This window comes from Dromaius novaehollandiae, chromosome W, assembly GCF_036370855.1.
Source record: "Dromaius novaehollandiae isolate bDroNov1 chromosome W, bDroNov1.hap1, whole genome shotgun sequence".
Lineage (NCBI taxonomy): Eukaryota > Metazoa > Chordata > Aves > Casuariiformes > Dromaiidae > Dromaius > Dromaius novaehollandiae.
This window is the reverse complement of record NC_088130.1, coordinates 26,253,571-26,279,512: the sequence shown is the minus strand read 5'-3', so window position 1 is coordinate 26,279,512 and position 25,942 is coordinate 26,253,571. Positions and strand designations below refer to the sequence as shown.

The 25,942-nt window shown below is 37.3% G+C and overlaps 2 protein-coding genes across 19 annotated transcripts in view; both read left to right on the top strand.

Moving 5' to 3' along the window:
* The window catches only part of LOC135323509 (dmX-like protein 1), an 83,969-nt gene extending 64,313 nt beyond the window's left edge, over positions 1 to 19,656 (top strand). For 6 of the 8 annotated variants that reach the window (XM_064500167.1, XM_064500166.1, XM_064500165.1 and 3 more), the window contains 14 exons: positions 245 to 330; positions 995 to 1,196; positions 2,618 to 2,735; positions 4,589 to 4,651; positions 6,587 to 6,673; positions 7,362 to 7,483; positions 7,602 to 7,743; positions 11,944 to 12,004; positions 12,232 to 12,359; positions 13,234 to 13,326; positions 13,742 to 13,833; positions 14,558 to 14,610; positions 16,379 to 16,596; positions 17,020 to 19,656. In XM_064500167.1, coding sequence (XP_064356237.1) covers positions 245 to 330; positions 995 to 1,196; positions 2,618 to 2,735; positions 4,589 to 4,651; positions 6,587 to 6,673; positions 7,362 to 7,483; positions 7,602 to 7,743; positions 11,944 to 12,004; positions 12,232 to 12,359; positions 13,234 to 13,326; positions 13,742 to 13,833; positions 14,558 to 14,610; positions 16,379 to 16,596; positions 17,020 to 17,244 — 1,690 coding nt within the window. In that variant the 3' untranslated portion in view covers positions 17,245 to 19,656. The other 2 variants (XM_064500170.1, XM_064500171.1) reach the window with 2 other exon arrangements.
* Positions 19,657 to 21,144: 1,488 nt separating this feature from the next.
* Positions 21,145 to 25,942, top strand: part of LOC135323454 (tumor necrosis factor alpha-induced protein 8) — a 65,244-nt gene continuing 60,446 nt past the window's right edge. For 2 of the 11 annotated variants that reach the window (XM_026115444.2, XM_064500186.1), the window contains exon 1: positions 21,145 to 21,278. Coding sequence is in view for 1 of the 11 variants with exons in the window: in XM_026115447.2 (XP_025971232.1) it covers position 21,278 (1 nt within the window). In the remaining 10 variants the exon portion in view is untranslated. Of the gene's footprint in view, positions 21,279 to 21,561; positions 21,580 to 21,810; positions 21,927 to 22,763; positions 22,782 to 22,913; positions 22,931 to 25,942 lie in introns of those variants that run through there. The other 9 variants (XM_026115447.2, XM_064500194.1, XM_064500188.1 and 6 more) reach the window with 9 other exon arrangements.

Genomic DNA, 25,942 nt, shown 5'->3' with positions numbered 1-25,942 from the left:
ACCTGATGTTTCGTAGAAATGCGTTACCTAGACTTTTTAGTCGGTAATTCACAGTTCATGTTTTATTTGTTAATACACGGTATAGTGACTCTTGCATTCAAAATATCTGTAAAAGTCTAAAAATACTGTTCATAGTTCTCAACAGTTTATAACATGAGGATTTAAAGCTTTAAAAAAAAATCCTAATTGTGAATATATGAGATTTATTTTCTTATTAGTAAATGACATAGTGCTTTCTTGTTAGTTGGTCATTGATGCGGTTGGCAATGGTTCAGCTGGTACTTCACAATTTGAAGACTTTCTACCCTTTGGCTGGACATGATCTTTCAGGTAATGAACAGCAGAATTGTCTTTCCATATTTAATAACCATATTTAAAAATCAGTTATGTGTTGAATAATAAAAATACTCTAGCTTTATTTTTAATTGAAATGTTCTTAACTTTTTTCCTAGTTTGGGATTAAATTGTCCTGATCACTTTATTTATAGAATAGCGTAATGGGTGGTTTTAGAAGATTGGGTGAGAAGGAATGCTCAGCAGTTAGCAGATAATGGATCCAAAATACCATTGTCACAGCAGAAGTCTCTTTGTTCTCAAGTACTTTATTTGCACACTTAGTTTTTCCTATATGCCTCTTAGGCATACAAGAGTGTTTACAATACATATTTCTCAGTGAGCACTATTCCTCTTCCCCCCCCCTTCCCCACCTTCTTCCTTTCCCCCTTTTTCCTTTCTTCTTTTTTGTCGTTCAAAGTATGTCATTCCTAGTCCATGCTTATTTTCAGTCAGCCTTGGAGAATGCTGCTGCTGTGTCTGGCTCAGGCAGTGTAAAGCAGTTCATCTCTTAATACTTGCAAGTATTAAGCTGAGGTCTGAATGAAGCTTAAATATGGAGATATTTGAAGTACTATCCAGCCTTTGGCAGTGGAATTGTCCACATAATGAGTATAATGCAGAAGCACAGGGGGGTTAAATTGTTTACTTGTGTTTTTAGAGCTTCCAGTTAGCTCCCCAATATGCCATGCAGTTTTGAAAACGCTACAGCGCTGGGAACAAGTCCTTCTCCGACGTCTTGAGCTGTATGGGGGTCCACCTCAACATTATATTTCAGTTCATGCTTCTGAGGATGCATTAGCTGCTGGCCCTGCACTGCTTCGTCATAAAACTTTACTTGAGCCTGCGAACACTCCATTCAGGTGTGTGTGATTTCTGTAAACAGTGACTATAATATATTTTATTATACATCTAGCATATTATGTTGTCAGTGCAGATGATAGACCATAACTATGTATGCCACTTTCTAGATTTGCTCTAATAATCCCATTTGTAAATTGGGAGTATACATCAGAAATCATGCATATCTGGTCCAAAGCACAACCAAGAAAAATGGTCATATTTTCTAACTTTGTTTTTAGTATTTTTTAAATGAAGCTTAACATAGTCTACTGATTCTGAGTGGTTGTAAAGAATGACTCTGACTGTTGATAAAAGGAAAAATACCAAACTTCCTTGAGAGAAATGATCATTAAGGATGAGTAACAATGAATTAATAATTGTTCCCCCTTTAGAGGGAATAAAATTAGGTTCTTGTCAATACCCTTTCTTAAAATCAAGAGAAGAAATGTCTACCGCTGAGAATTGTGCAGTTGTCCGTAAAACTGCATGTTGCAGCCAGAGAAGAATTCTTAGTTTTTAATTGTCACTTTCTTACAGACTTCTGCTTTTTTAATCTTACTGTCATTTATAGTTGTAGAACCAACAGAAAAGTCCACCTTTTTGTTGCAAAATACTTTAGGGTCATCACACTTTCCCGCCTGCCCCATAACTTGAGTTGACTTTAAAAAAAAAAAAAAAAAAAAAAAAAAACGGGGGGGGGGAATGACAGCCGAAAATTTGTGTTGTGGTCTAAGTTTTATGAGGCATGTGTGTGCTGCATGATATTATTTTTTAAATTCAAATGATTTGGGGTTTGATGGTTTTGGGCTGCCTTAAGGAGCTATAGTTGCATGCACAAATTTTGCTTTAGCATATGGTTTCTAGGCATGGGTGTCCACATTTAAAGTCCTTTTTTTTTTTTAATGAATACTTACATTTATTGTATATGTATTACTGTTATTAAAATAAACTGCACCAATGAAAGGCTGCTGTCATCTCTGATCTGCTTCCACAGTATTCTGGCTTGTCACAGTTGTTTCAGAGATGTTGCACAGCTGATGGTTTGTTCCTTAATAGGAAATGTTAGTCATTCATTGTCCTTGTGTTAGGAGCCTTTATCAGCAATAAATGTAAATGATCTGCGTTTTGAAGACAGAAGTAGGCTAGTAAATAATCTGTATACTGATCTTTCTTTTGTGTAATAATTTCTGAAAGAGTTTTTTCTGAGTTGTCCCAAGGTAGGAGGTGAAAATATTTTTCCTTCCCTTTGCACCCCCTCTCCTCTGTAGGTCTGCTAGGAAGATGGTGCTAGAATATTTGTGGATAGATACTGTCCGGTGCTTAGAGAGCTATAGTTCAGCATTACTATTTCATCTGACTTAGTTTGATTAGTATATAAATTATTGCAGTCTCTTGTAAGTATGAGTATGATATAAATACTCATTTTAACTCTGATCTGTAGATCTAACAGTCATGTTGCACTATCTGTGAAGAGGCTTTGGCAATACTTGGTTAAACAGGAAGAAGTCCAGGAAACGTTTATCAGAAGTATTTTTACAAAGAAGCGATGCTTAAATGAGGTTGGTATGATATATGAACTGTTGCAGGTTAATCTGTGAGCTTTTATTTAAGAAATCTGCCTTTTTCTTTCTTTCTAGGGCATGAATGAAAAATTAACTTGTCCATGACTGTCTACATATACAGTATTTTTCATTGAAAATCTCTGTCCCATTGTTTCATTGAAAACAGAAATAATCAGTGTCTGAATTGTAGGCTGCCTGAAAAACTTAGTCAGCTTTGAGATCATTATAGAAGTTACCTCAAAAGAATGGCAAACCTTAAAATTTCAAAGATCAAAATACTTCTAACCTAATCAGTCAAAACTAAAAAAATATCTGAGTTTATCCTTGCTGTATTTATTCTGGCCATTCCAGATTTACCCACTGGTTTCTATCATGTTATGTTTCATTTTTAAAAAAAAAATGGCTATGCAACAGTTACAGGGACAGTAACCTTCTTTAGCTGTTTTCCAGGTCACACAGACTCATTTAAATGTTTCAAAGTTGTAGGTCTGCATGTTGGGGTTTGTTGTTTTTACCTCTCTATAGCTGTTGGGGTGTTTTGTTTAACCCCCTACTCCTGGAGGGATTTATTAGTGTGCAGTATCTTTTCTGTTCTCTGGAATTCTATCCCATAGCTCTGCCACTTGTCCTCTGATCAATAAAGCTGCTATCAGTCCTCAAACTGAGCAGTTCTGTTGTTCAGGTCTACCTGTACAGGGTGGTTTGACCATGTCACAGTGTAACACAGTAAAATTGCATGTAGCTGTACCTTATCTTTCTATGTCCCACACTTGTCAAACTGTGACATTTAGAGTCTCAGCCTGTTGGCAAGATTGGTATTATTCAAAAGAGTTGTCCTTTGGATTAATGGTTTTTAAAAATTGCATCTTTAGATGAAAGGTAGGATAATAATTCTAAGAATTTTGAACTTGGCTATACTTGTACCTAACTCTGTACAATGTAGAGAATGTCTTTAAATGTAGGATGCCTTTAAACTTGCATCTTCCTGCTGTAATCATTCCGATTTTTAGTTTTAATTCTTCAGTCTAAAACTCTACAGTTCTTAATTATCTAACCTCATCATGCCAAAACTTACTGAATGACTTCCGATTAGTGTTTTATTTTTGCTCCTTTGTTAAATTATTTCCAGGTTATATGCTTCAGGTCAGTAAGTGACATTCGAAAGAATGATTTGTATCATAGAAAAACTACCTAGCAGCAGAAACAGAGGAGAGAGGATCAGATCAGAACACACTAAGCATGTAGGAGAAGAGAGTATTTGTCATCAGTAAAGCCATGACAGCAAGGAGTTCTGCATGAGCTTGTCTTTGTCCTGGCACAGCTAGACTACTAGCTTGCTTGGGTGTTTATATGCTGAAGCCACTTGTATTCAGTGCAGATTGCAGTTGAAAGTTATTCTTTTTGTCTTGTCCTTTGAAGATGCCCTGTTTCTGATAATGTCTTATGTTAATGCTGCTATGCTATATGGAGAGGTTTTTTGGAGTATTTCAGATGTTTTTTTATGTTTCTAAGTAGAATCACTGGCAGCCTTGCACAGTATAGGTTTGTTAGCATTGTTTCCAGCTGTTACTAATAATATGTCAATGGAGTCCACTTATTTTCCAAGAAATCTGACAGTACAAAATATGTAAAATAATATCTCCTGCACTCAATATTGAGTTTGGAATTTGAGAATTACTGTTGCTACACAACAAAATACATGTGATGTGCATGTGTATGCAAATTTACTGTTGTGTTTTAATTGTTCTATGTTGGAGTAAATAACAAGGAATTAAGGATTTCCTTGAGACCTTGTATGTTGTGTCTTATCTTTATTTTTTTGTTTTGTGGTTGTTCTTTCGTTGGTGAAGTCATTAGAGGACCACAATGAAACCATGAAAAATTCTATGCTGGAAGAGCCCATCGTCAATAAGGTACACAATAGTAATGCTCAAATTATTTAGACTTTACATTATTATGAAATCCTTTTTTAAAAGTGGTGTTGGTAACTCTTAAAAAATTGTTGCCAACATAGCAAAAAAACTGAAAAATTTAGTTTTGCAAGAACTTAGAAATTAGACTACTCTTCATATAGAGCCTATCTGAAACTAAATATGTCCTAGAAAGCTGGATTAAACAACCAGGTAACCACAGTATTATCAAATTCTGTAGCTATTCCAGCCACAGAGTGGAGGCTGAGATTTGCCCAAATGGCTTGGAAAATTCAGTAGTACTATGGGAAGTGGTACACAGGAGCTTTGACCTATCCGTAATGGCTAGAATAGTCCCCCATTGATGAAGATAGATAACTGTAGTCTGAAGTCAAAGTGCTGTTTGTTAGCATCACACTAGTTTGATATTTAAAACTTTTAATGAGCCTTAGTTTTAAGGTGGTGATGAATTAGCCTGTACAACATTTTAAAAATATTTTTATTCACATTTCTAGAAATAGTATTGCAACTTTTCAGTCTCTCATAACAATCTTTCAAGAAAGTTGCTGTAGTCTTCAGGTTGACTTTTTACAAAAATGGTGAGAATACATAATTAATCACTTTGTGTTATCGTTTATATGATGGAACAGTATTAGCAATTAGCTAATTGGAGCTGACTGACTGGGCGGGGGGCTTAATTTCTTGAGAGTTTGTTCACCACATGACACAGGTCACTACCTGATTGTCACTGCAGTTTTGTGCAGTTTTAGCTAGGACAGAAGACTACTGGAGTAGCAACACGTTTTGTGAATTCTGTTTTTTGGCCTAAAAAAGGGGTATTCCATTCTGTGGTATGTAACAGCTACGGACTTTTTCCAAACCTTGAAAAAGACTGTTCACAGTTCATATGTATTTTGCCAATGAGCAGCTTTTTGGACAGCACCATCTTACTGTTGTTGAAATAAAATACCCTTGGGTAAATCTGTTGAAGACTGGAGAATTAAGAAATCAAGTTGGTGAGGCTGGAAAACAGCAGGTCTAGGATAATGCTTTGATTTTAGAGGAAGTACAAAATTTTACACTTGTAAGGCTTGAATTTTCACATCACCATTTCTCTTTTGCAATGCCTTTTCTTACTGTAAAATTGTCCTGTATCTACAACAGTTCCTCTAGTCTGTCAATTTAATACTTACAGTTCTGAGCTCTTTAATTTTGAATAGGAGTACTGCAGTGCTGCTAAGAGATGCAGCTTAGAATTTGATTATGTGCTGGCATACAGCTGGATTCATCTTAAAAATACAATTTTCTATTTTCTAAAATAAAATGTGGACGAGTCAAATACTATGTTAGATTGTGTAACAAAACAAAAATTGTTAGTAAAATTAATTTTTAAAATAGCTGCTAATTGTTTTGTGGTATTGGAATGTGCAGGGCAACTTAGCAGATTTATGCAATTGTGAAGAACGGGTGAGTTGGAAAATGTTCAAATTTATTTTCCTGTTCTGGATCTTGTCTGTGCTTTCTTTTGGACTAGTTCATCACTTTTAGTGGTGAAATTAAGTTTTGCTAAGAATATGAAGAAACTTAGCAAAACCCTTTTTTTCCTAAGCATAAAACATAAAGTCTTTTTTATCACCACCCCCTACTGTACATGTAGCCTCTCTGGTTTTCAGTATCCCTAAAAAATTTATGAGAATGAACACAGTAAGTGGGACTTAGGACAGATTAAGTTTTCTGTGTTGCTGAGGTAATCTCAGCATGGCACTGGGAAGCTAGATTACGGATGAAACATTACCATAATAGTTACTGATCATATTTGTCATATTTATTGTGCTTAAAATTGAGACAAATAATATGATTGTTTGGTCTCTGTACTTCCAGGAAAAAAAAAGTTGCATAAAAACTTGCAGTTAAATATGCTTTACTTTTTAAATACAGATAGAAACAGATGTGGGACACCCAGGAGGAAAGGCAAGAATAATTCATAAAGAGTCTGACATCATTACTGCTTTTGCAGTCAATAAAGTGAGTATAAAGGAGGTATTGTAACTTAATTGTGTGGTGCTTCCATCTGTTAAACAAGTGGTGATCCCACTGTGAATAGGTGTATCCTTTGTCAGCTGCCCTGATACAGCTTGAGTTATTAGTGCTTCTTTCTCTAAAGCAGTTAGTAATCATCCTGTTAAAGAAACCCAGTTCTATTACAGACTGTTGTCTTTTTTTAATTATTGTGCAATAGGCAGGAGGGAGAGGGAGCCTCTCTACTTTTTTCTTTAAGCTTGTATGTAGTAGTGTTTTTCCCTCTTCCTTCTCTATCCTATGCAACAAGAAAATAGTGATTGTCTTCTCTTGTCTAACCATTTAAGCCTTAAGTAGTGGATGAGAGGAGTGGAGGTTGCAAGAGGTGTAGTATAGTATGCTGGGTAGTAATTTCTTGGTTCTCTTGGACAAGTAAGGAGAAACTAGAGCTGCTTGGGAGAGAAGGTTTAAAATACAAATTGTGTATGTTGCTATCCCAGACAGAAACAAACTTTTAAAAAGGAAACATCAAGTTTATCTCATTTGAATATATAGATTAGGCATAAATGTTTGTATTTGCAAACTGATTAACCATATGTTTTTGTGAACAATTCTACCAAAACCAGGGCAAGTCCAAAAAGCATGCTTTTGAGTATTCTTTTTGTAACAGTTCTTTTTTGTGTTACTTTTTCAGGCAAATCGGAACTGCATTGCCATTGCATCAAGTCATGACATTCAAGAATTAGATGTTTCTGCGATTTTAGCTACCCAAATCTATACCTGGGTTGATGATGACATGGAAGTAGAAAATAAAGGGTATACTTTCTATGCTTCCAGTATTGCAGTTTGACTGTGCATAAATTTACGATGTAAGAAAGCACAATATTTAATGTTGTTGCTTGGAATATAACTTGTAATGTTGTTTCATTTATAGGGCTGATGATTTCTTAGTTATACATGCTCGTGAGGATCTGGTAAATGTTCAGGGAACTACTCCTTATACTCATAGTAATCCTGGCACACCTATCAATATGCCTTGGCTGGGTAGTACGCAAACTGGCCGGGGCGCATCTGTGGTAAGTAACTTGTCAAAGACTAGTCTTCTCTATCTGTATCTCTACTTTCTCTTCACTGTTGCTGCTTATGTTTTACATATAGCATGTGAATAGAAGCAGCTTGTGTGTATAATCAAGACAAGAGCTGGAATTTTTTTATGATCTGATTAATGGGCTAAAATACTGCACAGAATTGAAGCTGCACCAGCTAAAGAAGCAGAGTTTTTAGTCAAGCTATTTGTTTTCTCTACTTAAGATAGGTCATTAAAAAACAGAATTAAAAAATCAAGGTTCAGGTAGGAGATTGCAGTTTAAATTGTTCTTTAATGAGCTGAAGCCAAATGCTGTACCTGAACAGCATAAATTGAGGATATAGGAGGATTGGGTAGAAATGTTTGTGTAAAATATTGAAGTAGCTTTTAGTTAAAGCAGAATCTCAAGTTTCATTCTGAGTTCCAGACTATTCCAGTCTTTTTTTAAAAGTAAATATCAACTTCTACTCTAGTACAAAGTGCTATTTTATTGCACTGTATATTAGTATGATCCTGTGTTGCAGAAATGATAGTGAATGAACTCCTAAAGTAAATTTCATTGGCTGGACAAAGAAGGCTTCAAGTGAAGTGAATTAAACTCTGGGCAAATGGGGATTCTTGGAGTCATGAGAAAAATAAACTGATATTGCAGAAATAGTACCAGCTACAAATATCCTGTGTAGTTGGAACTCCATGTCCTACTGATGTAGGACAGTGGGGTTTTTTATCCCCAAGATTACTGACAGCTCTATCTTGTTTCTTTTGAAGTGCTGTACAGTGTCCCTGTAACTTTACTTAATGGCATTATTAAATATCTCACTTCTGAGGCATAGGTTCTAGAGGAGATGATCAATTTCACTGTTTTGCCTTTCCGAAATAAACTAGTGAAGGACACCCGGTAAAGCATGACTGTCTGCAAGACCAGATTGACCCTTCTGGTAGCAGTGGTGACACCTGTACAACGGTAGCTCTTATTTTTAGAAATAGACACCGAGTCTGGAGTAAAGTTTGGACCTCAGCAAAAAGCTATTTGCACAGATTTAATTCAGATTGGATGATAGTTCTAATCTGGCCATTGACATACCTTAGTTTCTATGTGAGGTAGGTGCTCTGCTCTCTAATAATGCAGGTCTGTAGATTAGTCGGCTGGGAGATGCTTGCTTGGAGCCACTTTTAACTGGACTGGAATGATCACGCAAAGCACCTGTACTCACCTTATGCTGAGTACATCTGCACCTTGTCTTAAATGTTGGACCTAATTTTTGGTTGGCATTGCGTTAGACTGACAGGGAAGTAGAGAAACAGCTGCAGCATGTACTACCTGTTGCTTGGGGAGGGGAGGTGAAGCTATTTAATGGAGATCAAGGTAAAAGGAGGAGGATGCAGGGAATGTTGAGAGAAGCAGGAGTTTGTGGCAGGGCTCAAATCTGGAGGAAAACCAGCTCCACTGAAAACGTTTTGTTGTTGCTATTTATTATTTTGTTCCTTCCTATACTGCTTGTGATCCTTGTTCCCATCTTCCATAATTTGCAGCCCACTGAATAATAAATACATAGCCTGCTGTTTGGTACTACTACTGGCTTTTCGGTCTTGTCTTTGCTTTGCTTTACCCCATCAACAGGACAAAGTATTTTGAAAATAATGGACTCTTCTATGACTCTAAGGCAGCTAACTTCATTTCATTAGCTCTGAGTTTGTTGTTACTCTTCACTATTTCTTTTTATTCAGTTCATACAAAGTAAGTGGGGAAGCTCACCACTACATTCTTCAGAGCAGTGTGTTCATATGGTTATCACATGAGATGCTTCTAAGAGAACACAAGTAAATAGCATATACTGTCAGCTTTGTTAAAGCTTAAGTAACATTCAACCACTTGCCTTCCAAGTCAATACAATTGACAGCAATATTTACTACAGTTTAATAACTGTTGGTCAAATTTTAAGCTCTTTTTTTCAGTCTTAAGTATGTTAGGCCCACAGCAACCAACTCCCCAACAAAGCAACCAGTGTTCTAGCCATCTGCTAAAGTTAATGGGAAGCTGAGGGCTAGGCAGTATTAAGTGTCCATTACATTATTTGCATTTGATAATGATATTTGGCTTCTGAATCAGAGAGATTGCACCAAGGACTTGTGTTAGCATAGTCCTTGAAAGACATATCTCCATAAGCTTTTATTTTTCCTTTTTCCAAAACATCATCCACTACAGCTTAAGAGAAGATGATGCATTTTTTCTGTTGAATGAAGCAAGAAGGTTTTCACTGACTTCTGGATAGAAGCTATTAGCTATAAAGCTTAAAGCTTTTTTTTATTTTGGTGAAGAAATATAACAAGCGTGAATAACTTCTGAGTTTTTCTGCCACTTAGACATAGAGACAAATTTACATGTTAGAGATGGAAGTATTGCAACTGTTTACTGACTGGTATGCACAGTATTGGTTGAAGTATATTGTTCTCTATTGTTGTGTCCTAATGTCCTCAAATGTATATGTTGTTTTTATTCTCCAATATTTTAACAACACCTTCAGAGTTTTTCCTTGTCATTTAAAGTTTTTACAGATGTAGGGTAAAAAACACATCTTTGAAGTTCCTTTTTTCATATATTGTTTGATCTTCAGTAAAGTGTTTTGAAATAGTTTTAGTTATCTAAGAGGCATAAGGCTTTCCCTTCAACAAATAATAAATCTGAGAGCTGGAAGCTCTAAATCTACTTCCAAAATCTAATCAGGAGGATTGCAATTACTCTAACAATCCAGAAAGCAGTGTATTTTAGCAGGAGAATAATTTATTAGCACTTCAGTTATTCATCTTCATTTTCATTTGCAAGCTGGAAATGTTAGAGAACATTGCTTTTTCAATTCTTTAGATCAGATATAGCAGTATGGAGCAAGCAACAGTTTGTAGTTAGTGCTTCATGTCAATTGGCATGCTAATGTGATTGGAGGCCAAGGGAGAATAGCATTCTTAAAATATATAAGTGGCTGTGTAGTGTTTTTTGGTCAAGCAGTGGCCGAATACTGTACGGAATTATAGCAGTTGAGGAAAACAGTTCAGTGTCAACTTGCTAGTGGTGATTAGTAGGTGATAAGCTATGTTGAAAGTGAATGCTGTGGCAACACCTTTTTTGGAAATGTTTGTTAAAAATGTAACACGTGGCCCAAATGTAAACTCATGCCCTCTTCTCTCATGAAAGTTAGGGTAAATTATTCATGCATGAGCAAGCTGAATCCAACAACTCTCTGAGGAAAGACAGTCCTCAAGACAATCAGAAGCTTCTGGGGGAGAGCTGATAGAAATGAATGAAGACTTAGCTTTGAAATACATTAGTAGAAAGAAACCAAGGGAAGAGGCATTCAAGTTAAACAGATGCATTCCCCTGATGAAAATTCACCACATTGTCCTTCCCACTGGGGTAATATTATGGGCTGGACTTTTCGCTTAATTTGATGGGATTTGTTATCTTAATTGTTTGATGTCTTCAGTTCTCTTTGTTTATTGAGCTCTTCCTAGTTAGGAATTGATCAGTTAAATCTACATGGAAAAAATAGCATTTTTGGTAATGTATCTTGCTCAAAGGAAAGTTTGGAATATAAGACCAAAAGTGCTGTTGAGAATCTGTTGGATCTGTATTTTTGCAATTAATAAATGCTCTTGAAAAATCTTTGGTTTACCCATTGCTAGCTCTATTGCTTGTTCTGGATGGCCACAAATAATCACAGTTATTTTTCAGTCAGTGACAATAAACTAACTAGTCTTGAAAATTAATGTAGTCCCTCCTATTTTTTTTAATTTCTGTTAAAGTTTGTTTACCTCTTTCTTTACATGCTTCTGCTTCTTCCTCTCTCTTGCTTATCTTACAATATTCAGGAATATTCCAATAAGTTTAATGGAATCAGAAAGGAATTGGCAAGAAAAGAGGTAAGACTGCAGTCTAAGGAGTGTTTATATTTGGCTCCATAGATCTCTGAAGCGAAAAGTTAATATTTACCTGTGTGTAAAAGCTGCATAAGTATTAACATCTACACTAGTCTTGGGAGAAACTAACTTCTGTCTGAATTTCTAAAAGCAGTACTTGCTTTCAGTAGGAATTTCTCAAGGAAACAATTGTCTATCGCTAATTATTTTAGTTCAGTAGGTATTTTATTCAGTAGTATTGTTTAACTATTTTTTTATTATTTTGCATGTTGAACAGATGCTCAAGAAAGCTATTAATAATGTCAGAAGAATGGCTTCTCATCCAACATTACCATATTGTAAGTTCACTTTAAAACAAAATTATCTAAAGATGATATACTTGCTTATTAAGTTTCAGTGGTATCCAGTACTCCTACGGTATGGAAGGTACTATGCAGCTGTTATAGCACTAGTTATTTTGAGGATTTTGTGTGTTGCTGTGACACTTCTTTAAATTTTGGAAGGAACCTTCCTGTTCCACTACTAGGACACTTGTGAAAAGTTATTAAATTATCTTCTGTTACAGATCTGACAGGTGCTCAAGATGGTAGTGTAAGAATGTTTGAATGGGGTCATGCACAACAAATCACATGTTTTCGCTCTGGTGGCAATTCAAGAGTAACTCGAATGAGATTCAATTATCAAGGAAATAAGGTAACTGACAGAACATTTCTCTACTTATCCTCTTTTTTTATTTGAACAGAAAAAACAATCGTAGATTAGCAGAAACATCTGGTTCTTCAAATCCAAGTCGTTTCTCCGACTGTAGAAGATAATTTCTGTGTTCTCAGACATGTAGACAGCATAATTCTCAAGGCCCTGCTTTTCTGCTGGATGTTAAAAATGTTAAAATAGATCTATAGTATATCTATATAGTGTTTATATATATACATATATATAAAAAAATCCTAGGTCATCCTTCATATATACTGTTGGTGTTCAGGTTCTCTGTGTATGTGTGTGTGTGTGTGTGTGTGTGTGTGTATATATATATATATATATATATATGTGTGTGTATGTGCTATTTGAAGAATGAACTAGAATTTCTTGGAGCAAATATTTTTGGAATCTTTATGCATTATTGAGGTCTCTGTAGACATAAATGCATATGGACATAGCTACCATTTTAAGTATTTCTATACCATAACAATTGTATAAACACTTTTTGCAGCTCTTGTGTAAACTGCTGTTTTGGTAGTTAACTACACCACAACATAAGGAAAAGACTAAAAATTTCTGAAGCCTTACAAATTATCGGAAGGCATGCCACTCTGTTTCCAAAGTGACGGTGTACACTAGAGATCTCCTTATGTGTTAGTACAGTATCAGTGTATGTACCAGATTAGATTTGACAAGTTGCCTTGAGAACAACAGTTGTAAAGATTCCTGGGACAAAGGAATTTCTTTTTAGTGAACTGTATGATGATAATATAGTTACTCTTAAGGTATGAAGTAAATGAAGCATATATTTTTAAGTATGCAATATAATACATACATACATGTTTACAACTTGTATTTCTTATTTCAGTTTGGAATTGTTGATGCTGATGGATATATCAGTTTATATCAAACAAATTGGAAGTGTTGCCCACTTACTGGAACCTCACCGAAACCGTATTTGGTGAGCTGAAACCTAAACTGTGGTGGTCTCTTTTTCCTGCCCCCTTTAGAATAGTTAGGAGTGAGCCAGGACTGTGCTAAAGCTTGTGTTGATTGAATTTTAGTAATATTTTGTTATGTGATCTATTTGACAGATAAGTTCTCAAATCCTAATCATATTTCTTAATTTGGAGATGCAGTGTTACATCTGAAATAATGTAAATGTTCTTTGATATGATTTCAATAAAACAGGAATGGAAAGTCTATTTGAGTGAAAAATAAAGAGTATCAGAAGATAGATACATACCATTATGCGCTGTATTCTTTAAAATGTTCTTGAAGCATCTGACCTTCTTGAGGAGGCGTAAGCTTTCATGTTAACACAAAATCTGCTTTTTCTTTATTTAATAAGTAATTTCTAAACTGCAATTTTTCAGACCTGGCAGTGTCATAACAAAACAGCCAATGACTTTGTTTTCATCAGTTCATCATCTTTGATAGCCACGGCAGGATTGTCTACAGACAACAGGTAAGAATTTGTTAATTGCTGCTGTGACAAAGAGAAAATGAAGTGAGGCTATTTTAAAGATTCTCCTTAGGGAGTTTGAGAGTGTACTTCTGATCTCTTTCTTCCTCAGGGAGGGGAGGAGGGAGGGGTTTGCATCTAAAGTCCACAAAGCTACTAAAGATGATTCTATAAGGAAGCACAAATCCTCCATTCATGCTCGACATAAACTTCTCTTAAGTTTTTTTGTGTTTTTTTTTTAAACAGACTTAAGGGGTTGTCAATAGCTTTTCAACTGATGTTTAACTTTTTAAGTCAGTTTTGATGAAGAAATAGCAAAAGCAATGCTAGCATGCAGGTAAATTCTGCCACAAAGGACTGCATCTTAACATGAATCCCTTATGAGAATAACCAATAGTAGAATGACTGTGTAACAGGCATGTTCTTGCAGTGCGTGTGTAACTGATTTTGTCATGTCCAGGGACTGGACTTGGTTTCTTATTTGGGATTTAAGTAATGGAAGGCTTCTTATTAGGAAAGGTTAGAAATTCTTTAAAATAGACATGTAAGCAAAGGAAGTAGAAGAGAGTAATTTGGAGTCAACTGAAAGGTATTGACTTTTAAAAGTCTGTTTTCAGTGCTTTTGTGTATGGAATAGCTTTTTAAAATATTCAGATGAATTATTTCAAGTGTTCAAAATACTACTTAGAACACTTCTCACTTAATTAAAACATTATTTTTTCTATAGAAATATTTGTCTTTGGGATACTTTGGTTTCACCTACAAATAGCTTGGTGCATGGTAAGTGATCATATTAAATACATGTGTGTCTGTCTTTATGGAAATGTTATTGTGGGAAGTAACTTGAATATTAGTAGCAAAACATCTTGCAGTGTCCTGTGGGTGCCTCATCAGGAATCTATATTAAAAATAGATTCTTGATAAGTAGTATGTATAAATGATCAGTTTCATGGACGTGAGCATCTTCCTTTGCATACCTAGTATCTTTGCATCACAAGCACAACCCCTGAAAGCTACAGGTCTTTAATTTCTGTTCTTTTTTTTTAAAGGTTTTGAGCAACTCCTGCTTATAGCGACTAGAGTATTGAGAAGACGATAGCTATACAACTATAAAAACTACAGTTTTTAACTACAGTTACTGTATTTGCATGACTATACATATACACCCTTCAATTCCATGTTCCTAAGGCAGTGTCTGTACTGATAAATCAGAGAGGGTCCACTCAATTTATCATTGAAGTATTAGACCAAATAATAGTATTGTAAAGATATGCATCTGGACATGTCCAGATGCATTAGCTGTTTCTATATAATATGTAAAGAATATGAGCAGATATGCTTTTTATGAACTGTTATAAACTTCATTGTCTTTGTGAAAATCCAACCACCAGGGAAGCTGTGATTATGGAAACTGATCTCTGGATTTATAGTTGTAAATAAACACACCAAGTTTCCTAGAAAATGGTCATTGACTTTTTTCCATGAACAAGTTTAGCAAGCACACGTGCAAATCAAGATCTCATAGACTGATATTTACAGATGAACTTTTAAAGATACTGTTATGTTTGTGAAACATACAGTGCGTGTTTGATTTCAAATGTCCAGTTTTACCTCATTTTTATTTTAGGTACTATGCCAAATGGTGGATTTTTTGATGCTTTTAGCGTATGTGTGCATGTGTAGATACCTACCTACAGTATTTTAAAAAATGCTTTAGAAGAATTAGTCTGCTGTCATAACTATGTACCTATTTGATTAGACTACTTTGAAAGATGAAATAACTAGATATAACTGGGTTTCATTATTTTTCTTACTAACATTTCATTGTAATGAGAAAAGTAAATTCCAATGTCTAAAGCTCAGAATAAGGCTGGGCAGAGAGGAGCTGCGAAGCCTTCTTAATTAAATTATGGTGAAAGCTTAGGCATATGTGAGACACACGTGGGATTTCCAAACCTACATTCAGAGAACAGTTTGAACCACAAATACAGTATGTTACATGCCAAGTGTTAGGGTTCATAGCATCTAGTCTTGCACATACTGGGCTTTGTTCTGATAACTGTGATCTTCATTCAGTTTCTTTAGTTATGGTAACTAATGCAGTCTCACTAGGAAGAGTGCATATTATCCAAACAAATGTGAAAAGCAGCAAATTTAAAATAACCAGTGGAAACTGTTGTCATAGGATATTAGGACAAGTAATTTAGGAGGACTGAAGAATGGTTTTGATGTTTTGTATGGAAAACTATGCTTTAAAATAACAAGTATTAGAGATGTGAGAAGAATCCATCTCTGAGAGTCTGTTTCCAGAGCGATAGGAAGATTGTTAATTTTTTTTTTTTCCATGCAGAGTGCAGTTGCTCAGTTTGGGAATACTACAACTTCAGGATGTTTGATGTGAAGCTAGGCTTAAATATATATGGGATTGATTGTGTCCAGTTCCACTGCAGTTTCAAAATCACTGTTACTGTCTTAAACCATTAGAGGTTGATGGAAAATTAAAGTTAGTACAGTGTGTTTATTTAAATTCATTCACTTTGGCTTTCAGCTTTTATTTGTCATGATAGTGGAGCAACTGTGCTGGCATATGCTCCAAAACATCAGCTGCTAATATCTGGAGGCAGAAAAGGCTTTACTTGTATCATTGATCTTCGCCAGAAACAGCAGCAACAATTACTCCAGAGTCATGATTCTCCAGTCAAAGCAATTGCTGTTGATCCTACAGAAGAGTATTTTGTCACAGGATCTGCTGAAGGCAACATAAAGGTTTTTTTTTTTTTTTTTTTTTTTTTTTTTTTTTTTAAATGAGAAGGAGGGAGAAGAGAGCTGACGATAATGTATAAATTGAAATTCATTTTAAAAAATTTGTGAAAACCTTAAATAGGTGTGGAATGGTCAGATATGTCCTACATCCTGCATTGGTCCTCAACTCTGACCCTCGCATTTACTAATTTAATTATGAAATTTTAGTCTTATTTTGCAGTAGTCCTTGCAGTTAGAAATATTTCTTATTATAGATTATGAATATTAGTCATTATAGATTGCTATATATCTTTTTTTACAATTAGTGTCAAAGACAAATGCAATATGTAGTCCAGTCCAATTTTTCCATGACTGATTACTAGTGAGCTTTAAGATCATCACAATTATCCTTATATTGAGATTGATGATGTTTTGATGCTTTTTCAGGTATGGAGTCTGTCTACCTTTAATCTCCTTCACACTTTCATCAATGAGCATGCTCGACAGTCCCTCTTCAGAAACATTGGGACAGGGGTCATGCAAATTGAGGCAGGACCAGCAAATCACATATTCTCCTGTGGTGCCGATGGAACAGTAAAGATGAGAATCTTGCCTGATAGATTCAGTCCTTTAAATGAAGTGTTAAAAAATGATGTGAAGTTTATGATCTAATATTTTTCTCAATATGGTGTGTAAAATTCCCCCACTATCACCCCCAAAATACTTTTCCTGTAATAGCCAACAAAGCAAATAGACCATGATAACTCATGCCACAAAGATACTGCTTTTTTTGTTGTTTTCATATTTATTACCTGGAGCTTTTAGTCCCTAATGCACTGATGCCTTAAAGATTAACGAGGTCCTTCAGATTTTGATTGTTACCTAAAATAAGCTTTACATGACATTGAATTATAGATTTATAATATTCTTAAGGTGTTGCTGAAGTGGTTTACTCTTCCTGTTTTGGTAGTTACACTCCCTTCTGGAGTGTACCATCTGGGCCTGGCCTCTGCTTATATTTACCTAGTCTTTCTCTAAAACCAGGTCCAGATGGAAACCTTAAATAATGTTATTCTTTCACTGTGGCAACCACTCTCTCCTCTTAACTTGTTTAGTCAGCCACAGATAAAAATGTATAGCTATGTTTAGAAAAGAAGCAAAGCCTATTTCAGTAGATACACCTACTGTATCAGAAACTGGCCAAGCAAATGTTCATATAATGAGCCACTGTCTCTCTCCATTCCTGGAATCCAGGCTGTTTACCTCTGCAATTCACCTGAACTCTTTCCTCTGATCTAGGGTATATGAAACTGAAGGATATTCTGTAACTTGTCTTCTGTTCTATAGCTTGAATCACTGCCATCAGGATGGCAGATTTACCTTTTAAAAAGTAGTATATTTTTAACCCTGAACACTCCCTTTACAAAAATATGTAAATATTAATGGATATCTTCCTATTAAAATTGTCAAGATTGTGTGAAGCTTTAGTCTTGATCAAGAAATACAGGAAGATGTTGCTTTAGAATATGGCATTAGAATTTCTTTAAAGAATATTTATTTACATGTCTGTAGAGAAAAAGAACTAATTTATTTTTACATTTTTTCTGGTAAGACTTTATTTAGCCCAAAGATACTCAATTGATTTCCAGCACTTATGTTCCTGTTTGTCTACTTTGCCTAAGTACTTTAAAAAAGGGGAAAAAAAAAAGAAAAAAAGAAAAAGAGCAAAGTACTTTAATACTGTTGCTCTTTGTACTGTATATTTACTTCTGGTATAAAATGAAAGAAAAATATATTGAAGAGGATAGATTTTTTTTTGCCAAAATATTAAACTGTGTAACTTAAATATTTGACCAAAATATTAATGCACAAAGCCTTTAATTTTTTTAATCAGCTAAAAACTGTTTCTGTAAGTATTTTGAGTTGCTTTTCCCGACCTATTTCAAAACTTGAGAAAGCTTGATAAACATTTAATTTGTAAATTAGATGCAAGGCTGGGTTACTTGAATGCAAATGGTGTACTTTTTTGCTAAAAGATATTTTGTGAAATATAACATCAAGATATTAAATGTTAAAAGTCAGATTCGGGGTTGCGGGGATAAATAAAGCATAGTAGAAATGAAGGGCTTGTAAAATGAACTTTGTAACATTCTCAGGATGCTTTTATCTTAGGAATATAAAATTGTTTAAAAAGATTTTGTAAATTGTATTAAGGTCCTTTTAAATGTGTGTTTCGCAAGTCACAGTGCAAACACTAAGAAGGTTTTTATGCACGTTACCTGAACTTTCAAATTGTGCAATAAACAGAATGTGAATATTTTGCCATGAAGAAATATGTGGCAGCATTTTCAAACTGATACAGCTGTTCAGTGGTTCAACTCTAATTGTTCTTCCAGAACATTTATTAATAATTGAAATCAAAATTGGTATTAAAACAGTTTAAGTACAGTGATGGACCAGAAAAGTGACTATAAAAGTAGTACCACCTTACAGAACAGACTTGCCCAATGCATACCTTGTATCTGCTCAGTGACTTTCTTCCTCTTTATTCCTGTTAAAGAAGCAGAACTATGGCATTAGGAGTAACACTAACAGAATCCCCTGAGACCCTGACTTTGTAGATGCTTATGTACATGCATTAGTTTTATGAATCCATTCAATTAATAGAAGTTACATTCAGAAAATGAAAAAGTACAAAATCATGAGAACATTGTATAATGATGTCCGTGATGTTTTGTCCTTAAATATATATATTTTGTTAATGTTAATATTTCAAGCTCAGCTTATTGTACTGGCAATTACAAAAAGCTGTTTTTCATCTGTAAACTGAGCAGATTTTGTGGGATTTGCCAAGACATAGAATGTTGCCAATTTTCTGAGTAGAACTGCACTTTGAATATCCATTCCTTCCTTTACCTGGCGAACTCATGCTTATACCAGAAAAGTAATGACTGGAGGCAGGCATTTTCAATAATGTTTGTAGTTACCATAAGCTACTCTCAAAACTAAATTATGTAAAATCACAATGTATTTGCCACATCATAATCTTTCAAATAAATCCTGCAGAGACTCAACCTCCTAGAATTCCATGTTGCTGCTACTTCATTTATAAACCAGATGTTTGTCTGTATAATGTTCAGTGATGTTTAACAACTGTGTTAAGTCATTTTATTGGTAGCTTTCTTACAATGATAGAATCTAAGATGAGTCAACTTCTGCTGCATCTAAAACTTTTTAAAGGGACTCTCTTAACTTGAAATCTAGTAACTGGGGAAAAGCTGAATTCCAAGCTGTTCCAGCTGTTGTCCTCAACACCTTCTACTGATTTTTGCCTGTTGCTGTTTGTCACAAAAAATTAACACTGGCTACCCAAGGTTATATGCATGAAGTGGGCATATGTACAAATTTAACTTCAAAATTATGTTTACCATTGTTTAATCACTAATAACTCCATGTCCAGAAAAAATAACTAACTTTGCAGTTGATAATGGCCCTTTTAAATATCACAGATTAGAATTTGCAACTTCTGTTAGTCTATGGGGCAATACATAATACAATTAGATTTACATTCTTCTGTTGCTAATTGATTCGGTTACCTCGACCAGCTTTGTGATCCAAGTTCTTCACTATTACTTCAATCAGTAGTTTGTGAGAGGTAAAACTCTGGCCATCTGGGTACTTAAACTGGCTTGCTGCTTAAGTTGTAAACAGATGTTTTGCTGATGTTGCAAAATTTTTATGGAAAAAGATGGTGATTGGAGTACAGTTAAATTTTATTCCAGCTGTGGCCTGTAAGGTGAGCTTACATGCTCCGCGTTTTGGAAGCCTCTGCTACCAGTTACAAGAAATGAAGTGTTGCAAATTCCAACAGTAGGTACCGCTCCCTTCCTCTTAACAGCAGGCAGTGTTTGATTACTTACAAGGGGGAGGCCTTGGGGAAAGAAAAAAGCACCCGGCATTCAAAGGAAGTAAGCTTGGAGACTGGACCTGTTCTCAAAGATAATTTTTCTTCAAATTTTTTTTTTTACTAAAAATAGCAACACCACCTCTAATGGGCAGATTCAACACACTTACCAAATTACTTTCTAGAAAATAAAGTCATTAAGTAATTCATCTTTCTGCTTTCCTTTTTATATGCTAGCTTTCTAAACATTAGCATTTTCTATGTGGTCTTTTAAAATTCATCGTGTCACTTGTATTGGGCGCTTAGTCGTATTTCGTAATGAAATTAGGCTTTTTGGCATCTGCCTCAATGACTTTTTTTTTTTTAGCACTGCCTAATTTCATACAAATGTGACAGTACGTGGAAGTATGAAACTCTTGACTTTTAGCCTAAGCTACTCCGATCGCTAGAGGAGGCAGCCGCCTGCCGCCGCCCCCAGCACGGCACCCCGAGCGCGCAGAAGAGCAGCAAACGCGGTAGCGCGGCCTCTACCCCTGCAGCAACTCCGGCTTCGATCGCTCCCTTGCCGCGCCGGAGCGGCGCCCCCCTCGTCTTCACCGGGGCCCTCCCAGCCGCCCTGCCCCACTGCTCCCCCCGCCCGGCCGGGCTCGCGGCACTGCCACCGCCCACCCTTTCCGCGGGGCGGCCCCGCCCCGGCCTCCGCGCGGGCAGCTTCGGTCCGCTCTGCCGCGGGGCGCTCTGCCGCTCCGCTCCCGCCGTCGCCCCGAGGCCCCGCCGCCGCGCCCCTTTCCGCGCCCACACAGTAAGTGCCGCCGCCGCCATTCCGCGCCCCCAAGGCGGCGGGAGGGCCGCCGCGCCGGAACGGGACCCCCGCGCCGCGCCGCCCCGGCGGGGCCGGCCGTCAGCCCACCGCCCTCCTTGGCCCCCGGCCCCGCCGCGCCGCTCTTCAGCGCCGCGACGGGCCCCGGGGGCCGGCGGCGCCTCTCCCGCCCCCGCCAGGCCGGGGCCCCTTCCCCGCCCTTCCGCGGGGCTCCGGAGCCCCCCTGGGGGCGCGCGGCGGCGGCGACCGTTGAGGCGGGTGGTTGGCCGCCCCTCGGCGGCAGGTGGGGGCCGTGTGTGGCGGCCCCGGGGAGCGCCCGGGAGCCGCTCTGTACCCGCGTCAGGTCCCGGCGGCGCTGGCCCCGAGGTCCCACCGTGGTCCCCCGCGCTCGCGGAGCCTGAGCTGGCGCCCAGCGCGTCTTCAGGCGCAGGGCTCGGCTCCCGGCGGAGCTGGGGAGCTGCTCGGGTTTGGGGGCGAGGGGCGGCGGCAGGGTGCAACTCGCTTGGAAAAGTCCCGGCTGCAGCAGCGCTTCTGGCGCCCAGCTGCAGCCCTCACGGCGTGCGGCTGGCGGGTCTTCTACAGCCGTGCAAACTCTATCGTTTAAAAGCATATCTTGATAAAACTCTTGAGGTAGGAACTGTCCAAAACTGTTTACGTTGAGATTTTTGTTACGCAGCAGTGTGTTTAGCTGAAAAATGCATGCCAAGGTTGGGTTTTCTTTTTTTGAGGAGACATAATTGCTTATCTTCTTTTTGTTGCTCTTACCCGGACAAGGAGTCACTGTTGTGCTTTCGAAAGTATTTCCGTTTGCATGCATCCAGAAGTATTTCTGCATTTAAAAATATTCATCTTTTTCTGAACTCACTCAAAAACAGATTTGTGGTTTTTAAGGCAGAAGGGACAATTATGATAATGCAACTGAATTCTGCATAGTGCTAGTCAAAGACTCACTTATTCGAGGTACATGAGTTTGATTTTGAAACATTTGCAAAAATTGCTGCTAGTAAAATTGGTATATACATTATTTACATGTTGTTAGTGAAGAATATAAGTTATCATTCAGTGCAGGTGTTTAATGTTGAGAAATTTGCAGTGCAGCTTTTAATTCTGCAGCTCTGTGTGCAATTATATGTGCGTGTTGTCACTTCAGCTTGAACATGTGCATGCACTGGTCAAGCAAAACGCAGTCCAAGCGACGTTTCAGTTTACGCATGTGCTGTTCCGGGTATGCACATTATTTTGCATAACTGACTACTGAAGCTATTCAGGCTATAAACTGCCCAGTCAGAAAACTCTCGGAGCAGTCTGATAGCCCAAACGAGAAGGCAGATTAGCTGTCTATTGTACGCGGAGGTTGGATTAACAGCCACCAGCCTCGCTTATCAGCTCTCAGTCAGAAATCTGCTTTGAAAGAGTGTCGAAAGCGCGGCTGAGAGCCGCAGCCTTTTTGGGAGCAGACTGGCCTTGGAGCTGCCGCGGACCTAGGTTCGAGCGGGGTGCGGGTTTGGTGGGGAAGGAGCTTCGCTAGCCTGAACCCGATCGCTTGTGGGCATTGCCGTAACGCTCCAGGTTGCTATTCCTCGTTTGTAAACCTGGAGTGTGTATGGCAGAGGTGGTACGGATCAGATTACAAGGTATTTAAAAAGATATATGAGAAAATTGGCACTGCACCAAGGTGAAGTCCCAATTCTGCCCGCATTTGCTGTTCCCTTGTTGGGAAATATTTTAGATCCATGAATGTTGTTTAAAAATGTGAAAAAGTCATTGACACTTACTAAGCGCTGTTTATAATTCTTCCATTTAATGAATTTTCATGGAAATCTGTATTTCTTTGTGGTTTAAGTTTCTCATTATTCCTAACTTGCAATGATTAATGAGCCTTTTAGTAAACTTTGGAGACAATGCAACTCTGAGCTATTATAGCTTGAGGTTAAGCTGAATGCGTTCTGTTCCCGAATATGCTGTTTATATTGTTGCTGTGTATTAGGAGTACAAAAAGTAATGCCATGTGTTGCAGACACAAATGCAGGACCCAGGTACTGCATGTTGTATGTACAAAATAACTTTTTGTGGTTACATCATTTTAAAATGGTGGTAACGGGGAAGAGAAAGAACAGTCCTGAAGGGAATTAGCAGCTCATGTATTAGAAGAAGATGTTTGGATGTTCTTCGCTGCTTCTTAACAGAGATCTGTTTCCAGAAAGGTGGGAATCATCTACCAGCTGCCAAATAAACATGCAAAAATTTGCTAAGTCTCTAACCCGAAGTCGATGGGGGGCGGGAGGGGGAATCCAAAGTTACGGACTTCTGCAGGGGAAGGAGAACCAAGGCCTTTATTTGGAAGACAAAATGTGGAACATGCTTAGAAGCAGGAAGAAGGAATTAAGTTATTCTAGTGCATTCATTTATTTTTTTAACCTGAAAGGAAACCTCACATGGAGCATTGTCAAAATAAAAGTTACGGCACAGATCTTTGTAGGAGCACAAAATGCTCGTGCTTGAAATGGAGGTCGCTCACGGTTTGCCCTGGTGACAGGAAGCGACTCACTTCCGTTGAGTAGTAACTAATCTGACTAAACCTAGATTTTAGTGTACTTTGTGACTTAATCTGCCTGTTTTGAAAAAGTACTCTTTAAGTGCTTCCTGCTAGGTAAAGGAAAATTATTGCTTCAAATGATCACTGTTGAGGAATGGCAGCCTTGGTCAAGTTGTTATTTCAATACGTCAAGTCCTCCAAGTTGTACAGTAAAATGCTTGATAATCTTTAATGCAAGTAATATGTCCCCACAAATTATTTGTATACAAATAACAAAAGTACTGAATAACAAAATATGGCATGTAAACTGCAGGTAGAGAGAAGCTACAACATTTTTGTGAGAAATTTCCTTTGAAATTGCTGATGTGTACTCGTACCTCTTTATAGAGATTTTTGCATAGAATTTCTCTTCATTCTTCTTTCTTGTACATGAACAGTAAAAAAAAAAAATCACCAAGTGATATTTCTGGTGAAATAAAATCTGATTTATCTACTTTAATGTCCTGATTAACCTGAATGGTCGTTAATATGTTTTCAGTAGTTCTTGCAGTACTGGAGTGGTTCAAAGCAGCTAGACAGTACTCTCTGGGTAAACTGGGGTTTATAGCTACCTTGTGTCATTGAAATATAACACAAAGTATTTGGACTGTACCTTCCTTCCATCCTTCTTTCCCTCCCTCGCTCCCTTTATAGTTTCTTGCCGTTTCTTGTTCTTTCCCGCTCGTTCCTGTGCAGATCGTTGAAACTACTTTCTTCTTCTTTACCCCACTGGTAAACTTCTCACTTTTTTTTTTTTTTTTTTTTTGTAATTAGGCTTTGTGCATCAGGTTGTTCTGATGAACAAAATGAAATTTAACTGAAAAATATATAGGAAGAAATTTCTCCCTAGAAAGAGCATAAGGTACATTTGAACAAGCGTCAAGATACTTTCCTGTGATATGTATTGCAGTTTAACAAATTGTGGTAGTATCAACTGTCGTTTGGAGAGACTGTAGATATATGAAATGTTGTGCCCCAATAGCTGATGATTTAAGGCAAACTAACTTAGAATTTAGGGTCACCCCCCCCCCCGCCTCCCCAAGTCTCTCCTTAGAGCCAAGAAGCCGCCATGTTGTCTGTTTGCTGCATAATACAAGTTTCTGTAACGTTTTTCAGCCAAGATGTAGTGGAAAGTCTGGTCATTTTTACTTGAGGTAAAATACTGACTTTGTAATCAAAGAAACTCAGTATGGCTTCAAATTAGTTACGGATTTCTTTTCCTCTTTGCCTCCAGCATCTTCAGATCACAAGACCTGGGGAAAATAATATTTCCGGTCAAGTAGAAGTTAAGATGGCATTTTGGCAGTTAAGTGAACGAGCGAGGTTTCACTAGACTTTTTTACGCTCCCTTCCCAATTAATGCTTTCATCAAACCAGAGTTTCTTTTTCTGGCGTGAATATGCACTAACCACGCCTCCACCTAGAAACCTGCGTTGTGCGCTGTGAGACCGACGTAGGGATATACAGATCAGCGGTGCGTGCGTGTTTCGTTAGCATTTCCAACACGTTTCAAGGGGGGGAAAAGTTCAGAATACTGGATTTACATTAGAAGCTGATAATAAACACGTAGTCAATAATATATAATTACAACAGTCAACTTCCTAATTTTGATTGGGCTTCAGGTGCTGTTTTTTGCATTAATCGTTGAAACTGTCCTTTAAAACCAGAATGTCCCTTTTGTCTTTCTTTCTCCATGGCAATACCTGGGACTTCCACAGTGATCTTGAATTTAATGAGAATAGGTCTTGCTGTCCAAGGTGAATGTGAGATGGAATATCAAAGAAATTTTTAGTTTTAAATTACGTACATTAAAGCTATTGCTTAGTTTCAATTTTGATTTTGTTTGGAAACTCAGATGGTTAAAAAGTAAGTGTCTCATCTTAAACATACTTTACAAGGACTTCAGAGTTGTTACAGTGACTTCAGAGTTGTTATCTGCCTTGCAGATTACAAAACCCTTAGTTGGTATTGGTAAAGTATTAAAATGCACACTGAGGATTAAGAAGATACCTGTATCAAAATCTGCATTATTTCCCAGGTTCTCTGTGGACTTTCTCATTAACTGAAATTG